The 23247-nt window shown below is 36.7% G+C and overlaps 1 protein-coding gene across 1 annotated transcript; it reads left to right on the top strand.

Annotated features, from left to right (window-relative positions):
• Nucleotides 1–17181: 17181 nt before the first annotated feature.
• On the top strand, nucleotides 17182–21439 carry LOC112796363 (DNA-(apurinic or apyrimidinic site) endonuclease 2). The gene is made up of 9 exons (XM_025838786.3): nucleotides 17182–17489; nucleotides 18050–18268; nucleotides 18376–18461; nucleotides 18864–18979; nucleotides 19075–19155; nucleotides 19241–19441; nucleotides 19739–19899; nucleotides 19979–20622; nucleotides 20731–21439. The coding sequence occupies exons 1-9, from the start codon at nucleotides 17270–17272 to the stop codon at nucleotides 20812–20814; spliced, it is 1812 nt and encodes a 603-aa protein (XP_025694571.1). The 5' UTR covers nucleotides 17182–17269; the 3' UTR covers nucleotides 20815–21439.
• The last annotated feature ends 1808 nt before the right edge of the window (nucleotides 21440–23247 follow it).

The raw sequence follows: 23247 nt of genomic DNA, 5'->3' as shown, positions 1-23247 counted from the left end.
ATAAAGAGTTAAATAAAAACAAAAGATTTAGATTTTTTAAATTTTAAATTTTATTTTAAAAGATAAAATGTGATTGATAAAAAAATATGAAAAAGAATTATTTAAAAATAAAAGAACAAACTTTACCTTCTTAAATGAAAATTTAAAATTTAAAGAGTTTAAATTTCTAAAATATTTAAAGATTAATCTTAAAGAATTACTCACGTGAATTAAATTAGTTATTTTTTTTAATTTATGATATGAACTTGATAATTATTAATATATGAGATAAAATTTGTTACGTATCATATTTTTAATATATTATGTTAATAACATAATAATCAACTAGAAAATTAATAAAAAGGAAAACGCACATACGGATTAATGATGTATATAGAATATATAGAAGCATTTATTGTTAAGAAAGAAGGAAAATGAAAAAAAAATTTGAAGAGAAATCCTTACAATAATTTCTTTCTAACTCTATCTGTACACACCTGTAAGTTGTACTTGAGCAAGAAGTACCTAATAGAAATACCAACTTAACTCGATGACGTACTTTTGGATCAAATTAAAGCCTTGAATTTGGACTTTAGTATTGAGTAATGGTGATCTATCATGGGCTAAATTAACCTTTTTTTGTTGTGACTAAATAGAAAGGAAAGAAAAAAAAAATAGAGACAAAATCAAATTAATTGGCTAGGTTCATATCTAAATCTATTAGATGTTGAAATTTACTCCATGGTTGACTCCAATTCGAGTGAATGTCTGCGCCAGAAGCAGCTGCTTTAGCCATACAATCTGTAACACTATTTGCATTTCTCTGAATTAAAAGAATAGAGACTCTTCAATTCCAATTCATAACCTCCTGTATATGCTTTGCCAAATCCCATTCCGAAATATCCTTACCAAGCATTCTTTGGTTTACCAAGAAAAGAGTTTCTAAACAGTCTGTTTCACAAATAACCTCACGAAATTCACTTTCCCAAGCAAGAAGTAAACCTCTCCAAATTGCATACAATTCAGCAAAAAGAACACTGCATACTTCAACTTTTCCAGTGCAACCTTTCAACCAACATCCATCAGGATTGCGAATGATATAACCAAAACCAGTATAGCTAAAAAGAGCAAAACAGCTAGCATCATAATTCAATTTAACAGAATGAACTGGAGGTGGAACCCAATGCAAACAAAGCAAAGGAGGAGACAAAGATTGATGCATAGCAAAAATAATGTGAAACTCCCTTACTGAACTACGAATCAAACTCACCACTTTACTAGCACTTCAAGAATCATCTATGTTAAATAAGTCATGATTCCTGCTTCTCCAAATCCACCAGATGGTTGAAAAGAAAAGAAAAACATCTCCACTCCTTGCACCTCTGTAGAGCCAATCACGTAAATCCGAGTTATCTGAATACAGGCCTAAAAGGTTCCAGACCTCCTTGGCACTAGGACACTCCCGAAGACAATAAAAAATAGATTTAGAACCATTCTGACACCGATGACAGGTGCTAGATAAAGCTAAGCCACGACCCAAACGAAACTCTGCCATAGAAATAGCATTATAAAGACTGAGCCAAATCCAGAACTTGTACTTCTCAGGAATATGCAGTCGTCATACCCACAACCAATTATCATGCTCATTCTAGTCAAACTTTCTTTTGGCTAGCCAACTGTACCCACTCCTAGCTGAGTAAAGTCTAGAAAATGCCACATTCCACGACCAACCTGAACTCTCTCCAGCATTCAAATCCGGATTATAAGCATTCAAACACTGTTGGACATCTTCTGAAATGATAGAGAAAATATCATGGAGATTCTATTGACCATCTTTCCAAATGTCTCTAATAGTTAAATCAGAGTCAGATATATGTACAAAAAGGACATCTTGAGCAATTGGGCCCTCAATACTCCAATTGTCAAACCAAAAAGATTGTTCAAGTGACCCAAACGCACCAAGAGAAGGCATCCTTAAGAGCACCAAAAGCCTTTGAGATACTCTTCCAAACATGAGAAGCGTTGCAAGGGACAGGGCCATCTAAAACTCCCTCATTCCTCAGATACTTTGCCCTCAATAGAGCAACCCAAGGCTTGTCCTGACAATGAAAAAGTTGTCAAACCAATTTACTAAGTAAAGATATATTAAAACATGCAGGATCTCTAACACACAGGCCACCAAATTTTTTTGGAGTGATCACGGTCCTCCAATTAACAAGAGAAAGACCTCTAACAACAACTTGACCCTTCCAAAGGAACTGTCTCATCATAGAAGACAATTTATCACAAATCCAATTTGGAAAAAAAGATGCATATGATAGACAGGAATGGATACTACAACAGAATTGATCAGGCAAAGTCTCCCTACTTTATTTAGAAGCCTTCCTTTCCAGTTAGCTAATCTTCCCCTAACCTTTTTAATCACTGAATGAAAATAAGCCTTACTGTTACGGGAATGATTAAAGTTAACTCCAAGATATCTGGTGTACGAAATTGTGATCATCAACAATGGCGCCAAAAACTTGGTAGCGCTCTCAAACGTGAATCACACTTAGTCACAACTCCGCACAACTAACCAGCAAGTGCACTGGGTCGTCCAAATACCTTACGTGAGTAAGGGTCGATCCCACGGAGATTGTTGGTATGAAGCAAGTTATGGTCATCTTGTAAATCTCAGTTATGCGGATAGTAAATGTTATGGAGTTTTCGAATAATAAATAAAGCAGAAAATAAAGATAGAGTTACTCATGTAATTCAATGGTGGGAATTTCAGATAAGTGTATGAAGATGCTTGTCCCTGTTGGATCTCTGCTTTCCTACTGCCTTTCTTCAATCCTTCTTATTCCTTTCCATGGCAAGCTGTATGTAGGGCATCACTGTTGTCAATGGCTACATCCCATCCTCTCAGTGAAAAAGGTCCAAATGCTCTGTCACGGCAAGGCTAATCATCTGTCGGTTCTCGATCATGTTGGAATAGAATCCCTTGATTCTTTTGCGTTTGTCATCACGCCTAACAATCGCGAGTTTGAAGCTCGTCACAGTCATTCAATCCCTGAATCCTACTCGGAATACCACAGATAAGGTTTAGACTTTCCAGATTCTCATGAATGCCGCCATCAATCTAGCTTATACCACGAAGATTCTGATTAAGGAATCCAAGAGATATGCGTTCGGTCTGAGGTAGAACGGAAGTGGTTGTCAGTCACACGTTCATATGTGAGAATGATGATGAGTGTCACGGATCATCACATTCATCATGTTGAAGTGCAACGAATATCTTAGAACAGGAATAGCTGAATTGAATAGAAAGTAGTAGTAATTGCATTAAAACTTGAGGTACTGCAGAGCTCCACACCCTTAATCTATGGTGTGTAGAAACTCCACCGTTGAAAATACATAAGTGATGAAGGTCCAGACATGGCCGAATGGCCATCCCCCAAACTTAATCAAAAGACCAAATGGTCAAAGGCTATATTGTCAAAAGACTCTAAATACAATAGTAAAATGTCCTATTTATACTAAACTAGCTACTAGGGTTTACAGAAGTAAGTAATTGATGCAGAAATCCACTTCCGGGGCCCACTTGGTGTGTGCTTGGGTTGAGCTTGAGCTTTACACGTGCAGAGGCTTCTTTTGGAGTTGAACGCCAAGTATTAACGTGTTTCTGGCGTTCAACTCTGGTTCGTGACGTGTTTCTGGCGTTTGACTCTAGAATGCAGCATGGAACTGGCGTTGAGCGCCAGTTTACGTTGTCTAATCACGAATAAAGTATAGACTATTATATATTGCTAGAAATCTCTAGATGTCTACTTTCCAACGCCGTTGAGAGTGCGCCATTTGGAGTTCTGTAGCTCCAGAAAATCCATTTTGAGTGCAGGAAGGTCAGATTCCAACAGCATCAGCAGTCCTTTGTCAGCCTTTTATCAGAGTTTTGCCCAGGTCCCTCAATTTCAGTCAGAAATTACCTGAAATCACAGAAAAAACTCACAAACTCATAGTAAAGTCCAGAAATGTGAATTTAGCATAAAAACTAATGAAAATATCCCTAAAAGTAGCTAGATTATACTAAAAACTATCTAAAAACAATGCCAAAAAGCGTATAAATTATCCGCTCATCACAACACCAAACTTAAATTGTTGCTTGTCCCCAATCAACTGAAAATCAATTAGGATAAAAAGAAGAGAATATACTATAAATTTCAAAATATCAATGAATATTAATTCTAATTAGATGAGCGGGACTTGTAGCTTTTTGCTTTTGAACAGTTTTAGCATCTCACTTTTTCCTTTGAAGTTCAGAATGATTGGCTTCTATAGGAACTCAGAGTTCAGATAGTGTTAATTGATTCTCCTAGTTAAGTATGTTGATTCTTGAACACAGCTACTTTTATGAGTCTTGGCAGTGGCCCTAAGCACTTTGTTTTCCATTATTACCACCGGATACATAAATGCCACAGACACATGACTGGGTGAACCTTTTCAGATTGTGACTCAGCTTTGCTAGAGTCCCCAGTTAGAGGTGTCCAGAGCTCTTAAGCACACTCTTTTTGCTTTGGATCACGACTTTAACTACTCAGTCTCAAGCTTTTTACTTGGACCTTCATGACACAAGCACATGGTTAGGGACAGCTTGATTTAGCCGCTTAGGCCTGGATTTTATTTCCTTGGGCCCTCCTATCCATTGATGCTCAAAGCCTTGGATCCTTTTTACCCTTGCCTTTTGGTTTTAAGGGCTATTGGCTTTTTCTGCTTGCTTTTTCTTTTTCTTTCTAATTTTTTTCGGCACTTTTTTTTCGCAAGCTTTTGTTTTTTTCACTGCTTTTTCTTGCTTTAAGAATCAATTTTATGATTTTTCAGACAATCAATAACAATTTTCTTTTTCATCATTCTTTCAAGAGCCAAAAATTTTAACATTCATAAACAACAAGATAAAAAATATGCACTGTTCAAGTATTCATTCAGAAAATAGAAAGTATTGTCACCACATCAATATAATTAAACTAAATTAAAGGATAAATTCGAAACTCATGTACTTCTTGTTCTTTTGAATTAGAAACATTTTTCATTTAAGATAGGTGAAGGATTCATGGAATTATTCATAGCCTTAAGACATAGTTACTAAATACTAATGATCATGAAGTAGGGACACAAAACATAGATAAACATAAAGCATAAAAATTGAAAAACAGAGAAATAAGAACAAGGAATGAATCCACCTTAGTGATGGTGGCGCTTTCTTCTTGAAGAACCAATGATGTCCTTGAGTTCTTTTATGTCTCTTCCTTGCCTTTGTTGCTCCTCCTTCATTGCTCTTTGATCTTCTCTAATTTCATGGAGAATGATGGAGTGCTCTTGATGTTCCACCCTTAATTGATCCATATTGTAACTCAAATCTTCTAGAGAAGTGTTGAGTTGTTCCCAATAGTTGTTGGGAGGAAAGTGCATTCCTTGAGGCATCTCCGGGATTTCTTGATGACGAGCTTCCTCATGCGTCTCTTGGGTTCCATGAGTGGGCTCTCTTGTTTGCTCCATCCTTTTCTTAGTGATGGGCTTGTCCTCCTCAATGGGGATGTCTCCTTCTATGATGACTCCAGCTGAGTAACATAGATGGCAAATAAGATGAGGAAAAGCTAGCCTTGCTAAGGTAGAGGGCTTTTCGGCTATTTTGTAGAATTCAAGAGAGATGACTTCATGAGCTTCTACTTCCTCTCCATTCATGATGCTATGAATCATGATGGCTCGATCCACAGTAACTTCAGATCGGTTGCTAGTGGGGATGATGGAGCGTTGGATGAACTCCAACCATCCTCTAGTCACAGGCTTGAGGTCCAGTCTTCTTAATTGAACTGGCTTACCTTTGGAGTCTCTTTTCCATTGAGCTCCTTCAACGCATATGTCCATAAGGACTTGGTCCAACCTTTGATCAAAGTTGACCCTTCTTGTGTAGGGGTGTGCATCTCCTTGCATCATGGGCAAGTTGAATGCCAACCTCACATTTTCCGGACTAAAATCTAAGTATTTCCCTCGAACCATTGTAAGATAGTTCTTTGGATTCGGGTTCATACTTTGATCATGGTTCCTAGTAATCCATGCATTGGCATAGAACTCTTGAACCATCAAGATTCTGACTTGTTGAATAGGGTTGGTCAGAACTTCCCAACTTTTTCTTTGGATCTCATGTCGGATCTCCGGGAACTCATTTTTCTTGAGCTTGAAAGGGACCTCAGAGATCACCTTATTCTTGGCCACAACATCATAGAAGTGGTCTTGATGAGCTTTGGAGATGAATCTCTCCATCTCCCATGGCTCGGAGGTGGAAGCTTTTGTCTTCTCTTTCCTTTTTCTAAAGGTTTCTCCGGCCTTAGGTGCTATTAATGGTTATGGAAAAACAAAAAGCTATGCTTTTACCACACCAAACTTAAAATAATACTCGCCCTCGAGCAAGAGAAGAAAGAATAGGTGAAGAAGAAGAAGATATGGAGGAGAGGGAGAGAAGGTTGTGTTTCGGCCAAGGTGGAGAAAAGAGGGTTGTGTTGTGTGAAAATGAAGAAGAATGTAGGGGTATTTATAGTGGAGGGAGATGGGTTAAGGTTCGGCCATATTGGGTGGGTTGGGTGGGAAAGTGATTTTGAATTTTGAAGGTAGATGAGGTTTATGGGGAAGGGTGGATGGATGTGAGTGGTGAAGGTGGGTAATTGGGAAGAGAGATTGAGGTGATTGTTGAAGGGTTTTTGAGGAAGAGTGTTTATGGGAAAGAAAGGATGAATGTGAAGAAGAGGAGAGAGGGTGAGTTGAGGTAGGTGGGGATCCTGTGGGGTCCACAGATCCTGAGATGATCCTGTGGGGTCCACAGATCCTGAGGTGTCAAGGATTTACATCCCTGCACCAATTAGGCATGTAAAATGCCTTTGCATACAATTCTGACATTTAAACGCCGAAGTGATGCTTATGTTGGGCGTTCAACGCCCAACTGCAGCATGTTTCTAGCGTTGAACGCCAGTTCCATGCTTGTTTCTGGCGTTCAGCGCCAGCTCTCCTCAGGGTATATTCCTGGCGTTCAAACACCAGGATGCTGCTTGTTTCTGGCGTTCAACGCCAGATCCATGCTCTGTTCTGGCGTTGAACGCCAGCCAGATGCTCCTTACTGGCGTTTAAACGCCAGTAAGTCCTTCCTCCAAGGTGTGATTTTTCTTCTGCTGTTTTTGATTCTGTTTTTAATTTTAATATTTTTTCGTGACTCCACATGATCATGAACCTAATAAAACATAAAAGAACAATGAAAATAAAATAAAATTAGATAAATAAAAATTGGGTTGCCTCCCAATAAGCGCTTCTTTAATGTCAATAGCTTGACAGTGGGCTCTCATGGAGCCTCACAGGTGATCAGGTCAATGTTGTAGACTCACAACACCAAACTTAGAGTTTGGATGTGGGGATTCAACACCAAACTTAGAGTTTGATTGTGGGGGCTTTGTTTGACTCTGTACTGAGAGAAGCTTTTCATGCTTCCTCTCCATTGTTAAAGAAGAAGATCCTTGAGCCTTAAACACAAGGTAGTCCCCATTCAATTGAAGGATTAATTCTTCTCTGTTAACATCTATCACAGCTCCTGCTGTGGCTAGGAAAGGTCTTCAAAGGATGATGCATTCATCCTCCTCCTTCCTAGTGTCTAAGATTATGAAATCAGCAGGGATGTAAAGGCCTTCAACCTTTACCAACACATCCTCTACCAATCCATAAGCTTGTCTTACTGACTTGTCTGCCAATTGTAATGAAAATATGGCAGGTTGTACCTCAATGATCCCCAACTTCTCCATTACAGAGAGTAGCATAAGATTTATGCTTGACCCCAGGTCACACAGAGCCTTTTCAAAGGTCATGGTGCCTATGGTACATGGTATTAAGAATTTGCTAGGATCTTGTCTCTTTTGAGGTAACGTTTGCTGAACCCATGTATCTAGTTCACTGATGAGCAAGGGAGGTTCACCTTCCCAAGTCTCATTACCAAATAACTTGGCATTCAGCTTCATGATAGCTCATAGATATTGAGCAACTTGCTCTCCAGTTACATCTTCATCCTCTTCAGAGGAAGAATAGTCTTCAGAGCTCATGAATGGCAAAAAGAGGTTTAATGGGATCTCTATAGTCTCTATATGAGCCTCAGATTCCCTTGGGTCCCCACTAGGGAACTCCTTCTTGCTTGAGAGACGTCCCATGAGGTATTCCTCATTGGGATTCACGTCCTCTCCTTCCTCTCTAGGTTCGGCCATGTTGATTATATCAATGGCCTTGCACTCTCTTTTTGGATTCTCTTCAGTATTGCTTGGGAGAGTATTAGGAGGAGTTTCAGTGATTTTCTTACTCAGCTGGCCCACTTGTGCCTCCAGATTTCTGATGGAGGACCTTGTTTCATTCATGAAACTTAAAGTGGCCTTAGATAGATCAGAGACTAAATTTGCTAAGTTAGAGGTACTCTGTTCATAATTCTCTGTCTGTTGCTGAGAAGATGATGGATAAGGCTTGATATTGCTGAGCCTATTTCTTCCACCATTATTAAAGCCTTGTTGAGGCTTTTGTTGATCCTTCTATAAGAAATTTGGATGATTTCTCCATGATGAATTATAGGTGTTTCCATAAGGTTCACCCATATAATTTACCTCTGCTATTGCAGGGTTCTCAGGATCATAAGCTTCTTCTTCAGAAGATGCCTCTTTAGTACTGTTGGATGCATTTTGCCATCCATTCAAACTTTGAGAAATCATGTTGACTTGCTGAGTCAACATTTTATTCTGAGCCAATATGACATTTAGAGCATCAATTTCAAGAACTCCCTTCCTCTGAGGCATCCCATTGTTCACGGAATTCCTCTCAGAAGTGTACATGAATTGGTTAATTGCAACTATGTCAATAAGTTCTTGAGCCTCTGCAGGCATTTTCTTTAGGTGAATGGATCCACCTGCAGAATGGTCCAGTGACATCTTAGAGAACTCAGATAGACCATAATAGAATGTATCTATCATGGTCCATTTTGAAAACATGTCAGAAGGACATCTTTTGGTCATCTGTTTGTATCTTTCCCAAGCTTCATAGAGGGATTCACTATCTTTTTGTTTGAAGGTCTGAACATCCACTCTAAGCTTGCTCAGCTTTTGAGGAGGAAAGAACTTAGCCAAGAAGGCCGTGACCAGCTTATCCCAGGAGTCCAGGCTATCTTTAGGTTGAGAGTTGAACAATGCTCTAGCTCTGTCTCTTACAGCAAAAGGGAAAAGCATGAGTCTGTAGACTTCAGGATCTACTCCATTAGTCTTAATAGTCTCACAGATCTGCAAGAACTCAGTTAAGAACCGGTAGAGATCTTCTGATGGAAGTCCATGAAACTTGCAGCTCTGTTGCATTAGAGCAACTAATTGAGGTTTTAGCTCAAAATTGTTTGCTCCAATGGCAGGAATTGAGATGCTTCTTCCATCAAACTTGGAAGTAGGTGCAGTATAATCACCAAGCATCCTTCTTCCATTATTGTTGTTGGGTTCGACTGCCATCTCCTTTTATTGTTCGAAAATTTCAGCAAGGTTGTCTCTGGATTATTGTAATTTAGCTTCTCTTAGTTTCCTCTTCAGAGTTCTTTCAGGTTCTGGATCAGCTTCAACAAGAATGTCTTTTTCCTTGTTCCTGCTCATATGAAAGAGAAGAGAACAGAAAAAGAAGAGGAATCCTCTATGTCACAGTAAAGAGGTTCCTTATTATTAGTAGAAGAAGAAAGGGGATAAAGAAAGGAGAATCCAAACACAAGGGTGAGGATAAGGGCAATGATTTGAGATGAAGAGAAGTGTTAGTAAATGAATGAATAAATAGAATAAGATGAGAGAGGGAGAAATTTTCGAAAATAAATTTTGAAAAGAAGTTAAATGATTTTCGAAAATAAAGATAAGAAATAAAATTAAAATTAAAATTTAAAACAATTAATTAATTAAAAAAAGAATTTTTGAAAAAGAGGGAGGTATTTTCGAAAATTAGAGAGAGAAAAGTTGTTAGGTGGTTTTGAAAAAGATAAGAAACAAACAAAAAGTCAAATAATTAGTTGAAAAAAAGAGTTGAAAATCAAATTTGAAAAGATAAGAAGATAAGAAGTTAGAAAAGATATTTTAAAATTAAATTTTTGAAAAAGATAAAATTTTGAAAAAGATATGATATAAAAGATAAGATAAGAAAGATTTAATTTTTTAAAATTAAAATTAATTACTTAACTAACAAAAAACTAAAAGATAAGATTCTAGAATTTAAAGATTGAACCTCTCTTAATAAGAAAGTAACAAACTTCAAATTTTTGAACCAATTACATTACTTGTTAGTTAAGTTTTGAAAATTTTGAAATAAAATTAAGAAAAGATTTTGAAAATAATTTTTGAAATTTTCGAAAATCATGAAAGAAAAATGAAAAAAGATTTGAATTTTGAAAAAGTTTTAAAAAGATAAGATTTTTAAAATTGAAAATTTGACTTGACTTACAAGAAATAACTTATTTTAAAAAATTTTGACTAAGTCAACTCAAATTTTTGAAATTTATGAGAAAAATAAGAAAAAGATAATTTTTTTATTTTTGAATTTTTAATGATGAGAGAGAAAAACACAATTATGACCCAAAACATAAACACAATTATGACCCAAAACATAAAAATTTTGGATCAAAACCAATGATGCATGCAAGAACACTATGAATGTCAAGATGAACACCAAGAAGACTTTGAAGATCATGATGAACATTAAGAACATATTTTTGAAAAAATTTTTGATGCAAAGAAAACATGCAAGACACCAAACTTAGAAATCTTTAATGCTTAGACACTATGAATGCAAAAATGCACATGAAAAATATCATACAACACAAAACAAGAAAATTTAAAGATCAAATAAGAAGACTTACCAAGAACAACTTGAAGATCATGAAGAACACTATGAATGCATGAATTTTCGAAAAATGCATAATAATAATTAAAAAAAAACATGCAATTGACACCAAACTTAAAAAATTGACTCAAGACTCAAACAAGAAACACAAAATATTTTTGATTTTTATGATTTTATAATTTTTATTTTATTTTTCGAAAAACATATAGGAAAAAGAGAATAAGAAATTCAAAATTTCTAAGAAGAATTCCAGGAATCTTTCAATGTTAGCTTAAAGCTCCGATCTAAGGGTTGGGCATAGCTTAATAGCCAGCCAGCTTTAGGATATAAATCAGGCATACAACAGCTGATATTTCAATTAACTTGCCTCTATGATGATGGTTGGAAACATCAGTCCAAAAGAATTTGGACATGGCTTTACAGCCAACCAGGCTTCAACATGTTACTGTGAAACTCTATAATTCATTCTTAAAAATTTAGAATAATTTTCCAAAACAAAAGTAAAAATTTTTTGAAAGATTTTTTTTTGAAATTTTTTTTGAAAATAAAACAAAAAGAAAATTACCTAATCTTAGCAACAAGATGAACCGTCAGTTGTCCAAACTCGAACAATCCCCGACAACGGCGCCAAAAACTTGGTGCACAAAATTGTGATCATCAACAATGGTGCCAAAAACTTGGTAGCGCTCTCAAACGTGAATCACACTTAGTCACAACTCCGGACAACTAACCAGCAAGTGCACTGGGTCGTCCAAGTAATACCTTACGTGAGTAAGGGTCGATCCCACGGAGATTGTTGGTATGAAGCAAGCGATAGTCATCTTGTAAATCTCAGTTAGGCGGATAGTAAATGTTATGGAGTTTTCGAATAATAAATAAAGCAGAAAATAAAGATAGAGTTACTCATGTAATTCAATGGTGGAAATATCAGATAAGTGTATAGAGATGCTTGTCCCTGTTGGATCTCTGCTTTCCTACTGCCTTCCTTCAATCCTTCTTATTCCTTTCCATGGTAAGCTGTATGTAGGGCATCACCGTTGTCAATGGCTACATCCCATCCTCTCAGTGAAAAAGGTCCAAATGCTCTGTCACGGCACGGCTAATCATCTGTCGGTTCTCGATCATGTTGGAATAGAATCCCTTGATTCTTTTGCGTTTGTCATCATGCCCAACAATCGCGAGTTTGAAGCTCGTCACAGTCATTCAATCCCTGAATCCTACTCGGAATACCACAGACAAGGTTTAGACTTTATGGATTCTCATGAATGCCGCCATCAATCTAGCTTATACCACGAAGATTCTGATTAAGGAATCCAATAGATATGCGTTCGGTCTGAGGTAGAACGGAAGTGGTTGTCAGTCACGCGTTCATAGGTGAGAATGATGATGAGTCGTCACGGATCATCACATTCATCATGTTGAAGTGCAACGAATATCTTAGAATAGGAATAGCTGAATTGAATAGAAAGTAGTAGTAATTGCATTAAAACTTGAGGTACAACAGAGCTCCACACCCTTAATCTATGGTGTGTAAAAACTTCACCGTTGAAAATACATAAGTGATGAAGGTCCAGGCATGGCCGAATGGCTAGCCCCCAAACTTAATCAAAAGACCGAATGGTCAAAGGTTATATTGTCAAAAGACTCTAAATACAATAGTAAAATGTCCTATTTATACTAAACTAGCTACTAGGGTTTACAGAAGTAAGTAATTGATGCAGAAATCCACTTCCGGGGCCCACTTGGTGTGTGCTTGGGCTGAGCTTGAGCTTTACACGTGCAGAAGCTTCTTTTGGAGTTGAACGCCAAGTTGTAATGTGTTTCTGGCGTTCAACTCTGGTTCGTGACGTGTTTTTGGCGTTTGACTCCAGAATGCAGCATGGAACTGGCGTTGAGCGCCAATTTATGTCGTCTAATCACGAATAAAGTATGGACTATTATATGCCGTTGAGAGCGCGCCATTTGGAGTTCTGTAGTTCTAGAAAATCCATTTCGAGTGCAGGGAAGTCAGATTCCAACAGCATCAGCAGTCCTTTGTCAGCCTTTTATCCGAGTTTTGCTCAGGCCCCTCAATTTCAGCCAGAAATTACCTGAAATCACAGAAAAACACACAAACTCATAGTAAAGTCCAGAAATGTGAATTTAGCATAAAAACTAATGAAAACATCCCTAAAAGTAGCTAGATTATACTAAAAACTATCTAAAAACAATGCCAAAAAGCGTATAAATTATCCGCTCATCAATATCTTCCTAAGTCCAAAGCAAAATGTATTGAAGAAACACTAGTAAAAATATCTCTTTTCCGAGCAGTCACATTTTTAGAACAAAAAGTTTTAGACTTTTCAAGATTCACTTTCATGCCAGATGCCTTGCAAAAAATATTAAGAGAATGCATAACCATTTGGACCTGACTCTTTGTAGCCTGACAAAAAAGTAAGAGATCGTTTGCAGACATCAAATGAGAAAATTTTGGGCCACCCCTAGTGACAGAAACTGGTTTTCACACACCCTCGACCACCTTATGAGATATATAGCAAGCAAGTCTTTCCATACAAAGCACAAATAAGTAATGAGACATTGGATCGCCCTGTTTAAGCCTCCCTTCTAGGAGTAAAACTATCCAATCTATTCCCATTCCACATAATAGAAAGAGATGATGCACGGACACAATTTATAATCAAATTAACAGTGATGATAGGAAAACCAAAAGCAGTGAGAGTACTCTCCAAAATCCTCCAATCTACCCTATTATAAGCTTTTTCAAGATCAATTTTAAAAGTAAGAGTACCTTTCTTGAATTTTGTATGCTTCATGAAATTCAAAATTTCTTGGGCCACAATAATATTATCAGGAGCACCACGACCTGGAATAAAACCTCCTTGTAAAGGACTAACAATATCTGGAAGAAAAGGCCGAAGCCGATTAGTCAATACTTTGGTGATAATTTTATAAACAACATTACACAAGCTAATAGGCCTGAAATCCTTCATAAAAGTAGGGTTTAATAAGCACAATCAGAGTTTCCATGATGCTAGGATTTAAGTACTCTCCCCAAAAAGTGCTCCGAATAATATTTCAAATCTCAGTGCCTACTATCTCCCAATATTCTTTAAAAAAAATAAGCTTGAAAACCATTTGGACCAGGAGTCTTAAAAGGCTTATACTGAATACTGTTGACTTGACTTCTGCAAAAGAGAAAGGGTCAATTAACCTAGCACAAGCCTTGGTGCTTAGAGTGGGCATCGGAACATTCCCTAAACAATCAACCTCAACCTCTTCCGTTGTACCAAATAGATTCTTGTAAAAAGAGAGGGCTTCTTCCTGGAGAATATCTGGATCAGTAGACCAAGACCCATCTCTAACATATAATCCATGTACTCTATTATGGTTTCTACGCACCAAAGTCTGAAGATGAAATAATTTAGTGTTTCTATCCCCATACTTGACCCACTGCTCTCTAGATTTTTGGTACCAAAAAAGTTCCTCTTGCAATAAAAGCCTATTATAATCTTCCCTTAATTCACCTTTTTTAATTCTAAGAGACAACACATTGGTAATCTCCAAACGCCGTTGAATCAGATCAATATGATATTCCAGGTTACTTTTTCGCACAAAAATATTTCCAAAAATCTTTGAGTTAAAATCCAAAGAAGCCTGTTGAACCATCTTAAGCCTTTCAGTAACGCCTCCAAACTCTTGATTCCAAGCCTTATTAATAACATGTTTATAAGAAGGATGTGTTGCCCATGCAGTTTGGAACCTAAAAGGACGAGAACCTTTCACTCTGCGGCCACCATGACAACGAACTAAAATAGGACAATGATCAGAATGAAACCTGCTAAGAATTTCAGAATAAACCTCAGAAAATATTGTCATCCACGCCTCATTAACTAGAGCTCTATCCAACTTTTTAGCCAAGTCCTTGCCAGCCTGAACTGCTTTATACCAAGTATATCTCCTACCAGTTATTTTAAGATCAAAGAGCTCACAGTCATCTAGAGTAGTAGCTAATAGACTAGCTCTGTGAGAAGAAAAATAAGCACTTGTACTCTCGTCTGGCGCCACAATCTCATTAAAATCACCAACGACCATCCACGGTCAATTATGGCCTGAATTAGTAGAACGCAAATGATCCCAAAGCATACTTCTTTTTTCGAATTGAGGACTCTCATACACTGCACTACAAAGCCAAACTAAGTTACTCACACTCACTTTCACTGTGATACATTGGTCAATTTGGTCAATAACCACACAAGAAGCATTAGCAATAGAAGATAGAAACCAAATGCCACCCATGTGTCCTACTGCTTCCTCAATACCAACACAATGAAAACCTAACTTATCCCAAAAATTCTTCAAATTATTAAACATGGTATGAGTTTCAAAGAGAAAGAAGAAAGATGGTTTATATATTCTCACCAAATTTTTGCAATGCACACGGGCCATCTTGTTATATGCACCCCTCACATTCCAGGCTATGATATTGAAACTAACCATAAAAAACAGCAAAAAGGGAGCTCCAATAACAAACCCGAGACTTAACATGATGTCCCTGTCTTCGACGATCCCGCCTTTAATAGACTCTCAAGTTGCAGCATAATTTTCTCCGTCGAAACTTGCGCCACACCCGTCGTCGATGCTCCATCCTTATCTACTGGTAAATTCTGCAAAGAGTTTGGGTGAGGACACTTTCGCACAGTGCTATTTGTTGTCTCAGCTTGCTACTGATGATGAACATTGTGCCGGGTTTCCGAAGAAGCCACACTAACCGGTTTTTCAATATTGATGCCCCTGCTTAATTTTACTTTGGATCCAGTAGCATGTGTTGTACGTTGGTGATTAGGTCTTGTCCAAGTATTGGTAGCCTTATTAGGAGTCTTCTTTGCTTTTGGTTGGACTTGATGGGTGCTAGGAGAAGGCTTTTGACCCATTTTATACTTTCCTTTCCTAATCACTTGAGTCCAGCCTTCCAAATCCTCATGTTGTGCATGGTCTACATGAACAACATGCAAATTACTCTCCACCAAATCTGGAACAGCAACATTTACAGTCTCATCTCAAAGAATCTTGCCAAAATTAAAACTTGCCTTTTTCACATGCACTGGATTTTTTGAATTTGAATTTTTTGGCTGCTTTGCTACATTGCCGACTACCTTGGCATTAGTTCCTCCTATCGTATTGCTGTCAGTCTTGCACACCTTCATATCATGACCAAACTTGAGACAGGAGTCACAAATAAGGTGAAGACTTTCATATTCAACCTCATATTCAACACCTTCAACAAGAATCTTCTTAGTCACTAGAATTCTTAGTCACTAGAATTCCTAAATCTATCTGAACACAGGCTCGAGCATATCGTTCTCTTTCAGCTAATTTTGTTGCCAAATCAACCTTGACGGGAATGCCAACTGCAGCCGTAATACGGAGCATTGCATTTTCTTGGTAGCACCAAATTGGTAAGTCGAAAATTCTAATCCGCACTAAAGTTGCTCCAAAACAGTTTTCACTTGATCTAAAATCTTGATCCCAAGACTTCACTGTCACAATTTTCCTCAATCATCCATGGACCTCCTAAGAGAACCTTTTCTCGCTCCTCAGCCACATTAAACTTCACAAGAAAGTAGTCAAACTCCACGTCTAATAAATCAAAACCTTCCTTAATCCGCCATACCGTTCGGAGTTTATGAGACAATGCAGTGTAGCTATAATGTTTACCTAGCATCTTAATCACTATAGCATTCTTATAAGGTTCTGCCAAACAATTCTTAGTTTCTTGGGTAAACATGCAAGAGATCTCCTTACTTTCTAAAAACTACCAAGTGAAAAAGTTTTAACAATCTTAGAATCCACAACTTTATCCTTAAAAGAAACCTTCAAAGGTTTAGAAACCCCTCCCGAAATATGATCTTCCTTTTCCTTGATGCAATCTCTCCCCCTTATCTCTTCCGCCGACATTATCGGCTGTCTCGTCGTGTTTCACTCTCAAAGTCTCTTCCCCACTCATTCTGCCGCTTATCTTCGATTTTTAAAATTGTACAGAGTACGGAGTATGTACTCCCACTAAACTCTGATAAATTAACCTATTTAGATTTTTTTTTTGTGACTAACCTATTTAGATTGGTCGTTCATTTATTTACTTAAATAAATATCAAAATTTAAATTTTGTCTTGTATAAATAATGATTTATGGAGCAATGACAAATTTTTAAATAGAATTTAGATTTACCATAAATTAATTCTGAACCGATAGGATTAGGGAATAATATCGACAACTAATAAAAAAAATCTATCATGGGCTAATTACAATATTAACCCCGTTAAGAACACACCGGCCACGCTGCGAGCTGAGCAGAACCGCGAAAGGAAGGCGCGAAGAGAGAGAGAGAATGAAGATAGTGACGTACAACGTGAACGGCCTTCGGCAGCGCGTAGCGCAGTTCGGTTCTCTTCGGAATCTTCTCAACTCTTTCGACGCCGACATCATTTGCTTCCAGGAGACGAAGCTCCGCCGTCAAGAACTCACCGCCGATCTCGTCATGGCCCCCGGTTATGAATCCTTCTTCTCCTGCTCCCGCTCCTCCCAGAAAGGCCGTACCGGCTATTCCGGTAACCAACCTCTTCGCAACACTCTTCCTTTGCCCTTCACACTTTCCATGCAAATCAAAACTCTCAAATCGCATTCCCCAATCTATACTTGCTTAGGGCGAGTGGAATTTTTTGTTTATCTTTTAAATATTTGTACGAATTTTGTAAAACAATGAGAGTTGGAAGAACAATCAAATTTTAGAGTAGCTTCTAATAAGAAAAAACTATTTTTCAGCTTTGTCAACTGTGTTGAGAAATAAAAATGACATTTTTTGAAAGTGAGAAACAAATGCGACCGTAATCAAAGTATACAACTTCAAAATCCTTTGTAATGTTATAGTTGTAAAAGTTAACCTCTTTTGTTGATTGGTTGAAAAATTGATTTGCTTGCATTGTGTGTTTGAATGAGCATATGTTTTTGAGTTTGAAATGGCTTGTAATAAAAAAGCAAAAGCTTAGAGTAGTTTTATTCTCAAGAATACTATTTTTTACAAAGATGCCTTAGTACTGTTCATCATGAGGAGTTTTTGGAATAGCATTCTTCCTTTAAAGCAGTGAATTCTGTTGATTGTGTTGTGTAGGTGTCATCACATTTTGTCGTGTGAAGTTGGCATTTGCAAGTGGTGAAGTAGCCTTGCCAGTATCAGCAGAAGAAGGCTTTACTGGTCTTATGGGAAATTCCGAAGCTTGCAAAGTCGAATTACCTTTCCTAGCGGAAGATATTGAGGAATTTTCACAAGATGAGCTTCTTAGTGTTGATAGCGAAGGGCGATGCGTTATCACTGATCACGATCACTTTGGTGAGTGTCCTGTGTACATATGCTTATTGAAATAATTAGAACAGAAAGCTCGCTCCCTTGTTTACCCGGTTACAATTTTAGCATGAATTTATATTTGTTCTGTCCAGTTCTTTTCAATGTGTATGGACCAAGAGCCGGAGGTGATGACGAAGAAAGGATTCAGTTTAAACAAAAATTTTACCAGATATTACAGGTATTTAAAATGTTAATATGGTTTCGGAACAAATTAATTATATGACTAGTGTATAATTTGGGAACAACGTTCGGGATTCTCCAATCCAAACTAATTGGTGAAATTTGAATTAGCTTATTCAACTGTAAAATGGTGATCATAAAACCATTTGCCTCTCATATATTTAGCATAAACCCGACTGAAATTAAATCTGGTAGTTTCTCTTTGTTTTTTTTGGTGTATGCTGGCTTGTAAATTATTCTTAGGAAACTGTATTTAGTTTTAAAAAATTTGGATATGTTAATATCAACGTTTGTACTCAATTTTGTTTCCTCTGTTTCTTTGTTTTGAAGAGCCGAGGATTTTCTATGTTTTAGTGTTTATCTTGTTCTGTTTCATTGATATTTATAGTTTCTCTATTAGAAAAGATGGGAGTCTCTTCTGCATATGGGAAGGAGAATAATTGTTGTTGGTGATCTCAACATCGCGCCATCTGCAATTGATCGATGTGATGCAGGACCTGAGTTTGACAATAATGAGTAAGCTGAATGCCAGAGTTATATATGAAGTACTTCACTACTTCTAAATATCAGTAATATGCTGCGAATCATTTCTTCACCTGAATTTTGTGTAGGTTTAGAAGATGGTTCAGATCAATATTACTTGAAAATGGAGGCCAATTTTCTGATGTCTTCAGAACAAAGCATCCTGATAAGTATGGTGCTTGAGCTACATTTATTGTTCGATGTCAGTGGTGCCAAAACTGTTGGTCAATTTTTATGTTTCGATATTTTATGCAGAAGGGAAGCATATACATGCTGGTCGCAAAGTACAGGTGCTGAAGTATTCAACTTCGGCAGTAGAATTGACCATATTCTTTGTGCTGGTTCATGCTTACATGAATCAGGTGACATGCAATGCCATAGCTTTGTAAGATGCCATGTTCAGGAGTGTGACATTTTGACACAGTATAAACGGGCTAAACCTGAAAGCATACTAAGGTAATATGCATGCATTGCATATGATGTAAGTTGTAAGCTATTTATTCTGAGTTATTTTGGAAAATAATTTTAAATATTTGGTACTACCATAACATGCCCTTTGTTATGTACATGGGAGCTGCAAATATCATCTCCTTCCTTTTGCAAGTTGTGTTTCTTTTGTTTAGTTGACATATATTTGTGCATCTTCTTCCCACTTATGTGGTTCTTTAGCAGTACTGTATCATATGATCAAGATTAGTGCTGTATGCCTTTCTTGACACTAGAATATAAGTTTTAACCTTATGATATGCTCAGTGCACACAGATGGAAAGGAGGACGGAGCATCAAGCTGGAAGGATCTGATCATGCCCCAGTTTTTATGACTTTAGTTGATATTCCTGATGTCTCTTTACATAGTACTCCCTCTTTATCTTCTAGATATGTTCCCATGGTTCATGGCTTACAGCAAACTATAGGTATAAACATGAATGACATTTAAATAAAAAAAGAAGAATTTAATGTTTTGTTGTTTCTGAGCCTTTTTCTTGTTTCCAGTGTCAGTTTTGATGAAAAGACAAGTTTCTGAGGGCATCGAAGAACCAGTCGAAAAAACTGGTTTGCCTGCCATGTTTCCATGTGATAATAATAATTATCCTCCAAGCCAGGGTTCTGAAGGTAGCATTTTGGAGTTCAACGATACTTGTGGAAGTTCTTCTCAGGAGGCTGTTTCAAAATCAGGAAGTGAATATACAAAATCAATAACCATGCAGTGCAATGTATCCAAGAAAAAGGCTAGAAATCAATGGTCCCAGCTCTCCCTCATGTCATTTTTCAAGAAAAGTTCAAATATTGAAAATGGTGCCAATGACTCTTGTACTGATAATTTAGATAATAAGACAGAAACCTCACAACCTGACCCTTGCGAACTTGAAACTCAGTCGGTGTGTGATAATAGTGACAGTCCCAAGCAATGTAGCTTGGATACTGATGCATGTGATCTGAATTTAGCTAAACTAACTGAGAGTTCTATAAAGAAAGAAAAGAGTAATATGGCTTCACTGGAATGGCAAAGAATACATCAATTGATGCAGAACAGTATACCACTCTGCAAGGGCCATAAGGAACCATGTGTTGCTCGGGTAGTGAAGAAACAAGGACCCAATTGTGGACGCCGGTTTTACGTTTGTTCCCGTGCTGAGGTAATTCACCTCCGTAGTGGTTTTGAATATCATGCTTCTGCTGCAAATCATGCATCTTTTCTGCCAATTCAGACTTGTGTTAATATTAACATGTGTTTCTTCTTACAGGGGCCTTCGTCTAACCCGGAAGCAAACTGTGGTTACTTTAAATGGGCTGCTTCAAAGTCTAGGAACGAGAAAAGCAGCCACTGACATTTTAACCAATGAACTAATAATGCTTATGGAGTTACCAGCTTCCTATTTGAAAGAGCTGCCTCTCCTGATAATCCTCCCTGTAGATTCCCGTTACAGGTATGAATCTTAGTCATAATCAACCGCATGCATGAATCCGCCTATCAGAGATTGTGGGCATTTCTCCATAAAATGAGAAAAACAAGGACCAGACTAGGAATTGTATAGAAGTGTTAGTCGGCAAGAATGCTCCTTCTCGGCACGTGATCCGTACTTCCATTGAGACCCGACGCCCAGACACCAAATCATGGCGACCGGTAGCTATTTCGACATTTATTTTCTGGAGTTTCTGCTGTAGTTCTTGTTTCTATGCCATGCTTGGTCTAAAATGTGCCCATTCAAGATGAGTAATGGTTTTACTTTGACTGTAACTTATGGATTTTGTTCTCCAGTTCATTTCTTTTTGGCTGAAAGCTTAACTAGAGGCTAGTGGCCACTTGAAGATGTAGAATTGTGGTAATTAATTATCAGGGTCTATGATCCATTGGTGGTAGATTCCACATATGAAGAATACAGTGCAATTAACATTACTTTGGTGCACTACTTTGTTCAATGTTCAGGGAGATAGCCTATGAGTTTCAGATCCTCTATTTATCCTCATAAATGAATGCTAAGATTTGATTGACTTTATCATTCTAAATAGACAAACAAAGAATGCCAAGTTCCCATGGAAGCCTTATGTCATCTTTCATATACTTCTCTTTAACAGTCTTGATTTTATTTTTAAAAAAAGAATCATGAAAAGATGAATTATCCTCTGACTAAAATCTTATTTTGTATTAATTAAGAATATAAGCATTGTGATTGACCAATAAAGAAAAAGAAAAGAAAGAAAAAAAATGCATTTAAAGTGAGAATAAATACAAAGGATAATAGCAACCTTAACCGAAATACTAACGGGTTTCTTATCTTGGTTATCTTGAAGCAATTTTGCAACCTTAGCTAATTAACAATCTTACCCTACCATGTGGTGTTGAAGACAAGATTCAACATCCGATTGTCAACTGTCAAGATTGTAAGACACTAACATATGCCATTGTGTGCCATTGACTTACGGTGCCACCAAAATCCAAACACGCACCAGCTGTATAAGTACTACCTTCATTTTTTATTGTCATTTTCTTCCCCCCCCCCCCCCCCCCTTTTCTTTATTTTAATACATTTAGATATTAATGTATAGAATGGTAAGGATTGTGTATCAAGCACTTAAGACTGAAGCCATAATTGACGGATTGCGCCCATTATAAGCCAATGGATGAGAATGTTATTGCAATCAAATTTTAGAGAAAACAATAGCCATATAAGAGTAAACATTTAAGTTGGTTCTTATCTATTCTTTTGAAGGACAAAGTGATTCTTATAAAAAAAAGAAAAAAAGGGACACTATAGCTCCTGATAATACGATTCTTCTATTAAAAAAAATTCATTAAATAGTAACAAAAATTAGTTTTGTAGAAATTTTATTTGTAATTTGTAGAAATTGTAAATTCCCACAAATTATTAATAAATTTATTTTTAAAATTTTTTTTATTAGTAATAGTTAAGTGGAGAAAGATCATTGCAAAAAGTGACATCACAAGAAGAAAAAGTAATTACAATACTAAAACCTATCAAAAAGGAAAAATAGCATCGACAAGAAATGAGAGAAGAGAATGGGGATGTTGATGGTGTTGTTGTTGGTATTGACCATAGTAGAAGAGATAATGACGATGACAAGATATGATTGCATAATTGAAATAGTATAGATAGAAATTATAATGATAACGAAGAGAAAGACTTGATAGTGATAATGGTAGCTAGTCTTATTGTAGAAAAAAAAAATTGTGAGGAGTTTAAAACTCCCAAAAATTACAAATAAAAGTCTTACAATATTAATTTCTATTACTATTTAACATTTTTTTTAACAGAAGAATCGTATTATCTTTGTTAGAGGCTGAAATGTTTTTTTTTTTTTTTGGATGAAAATCGCCTTGTCTTTTGAAAGAATAGACAGAGACTAAATTAAATGTTTACTTGCCATGTAAAGCTAATATAGCAAAATTCCATTTACAAAGTTAGCCGATAAATTCAAATTTATGAACATGCGCCTTTTATTAATCAATTGCTTATTGCTTATCACACTAAACCAAACGATTATATGTAGCTGATGATTAGGATAACTTAATCCTTTGTAAGATCTTATAATCACATTTGGTACAAGTAATTACACCTTTTACATGGCTAAATAAATAAAACGGCAATGCTTTGATGTCTAAACAATTATAATTGCTTATGATGTAAGCAAGGCAATTACATGACTAATTTAGAAGTTTGTTAATGTATTGTTTTAAGAATTTAATTTTCATATAGCATCGGTTTTACTCAGACAGTATTAATCGTGTATTATCATATAAG

This window comes from Arachis hypogaea, chromosome 1 (genome assembly GCF_003086295.3).
Source record: "Arachis hypogaea cultivar Tifrunner chromosome 1, arahy.Tifrunner.gnm2.J5K5, whole genome shotgun sequence".
NCBI lineage: Eukaryota > Viridiplantae > Streptophyta > Magnoliopsida > Fabales > Fabaceae > Arachis > Arachis hypogaea.
Note: the sequence above shows the minus strand (reverse complement) of the source record. Positions and strands in the feature narration are given on the sequence as shown.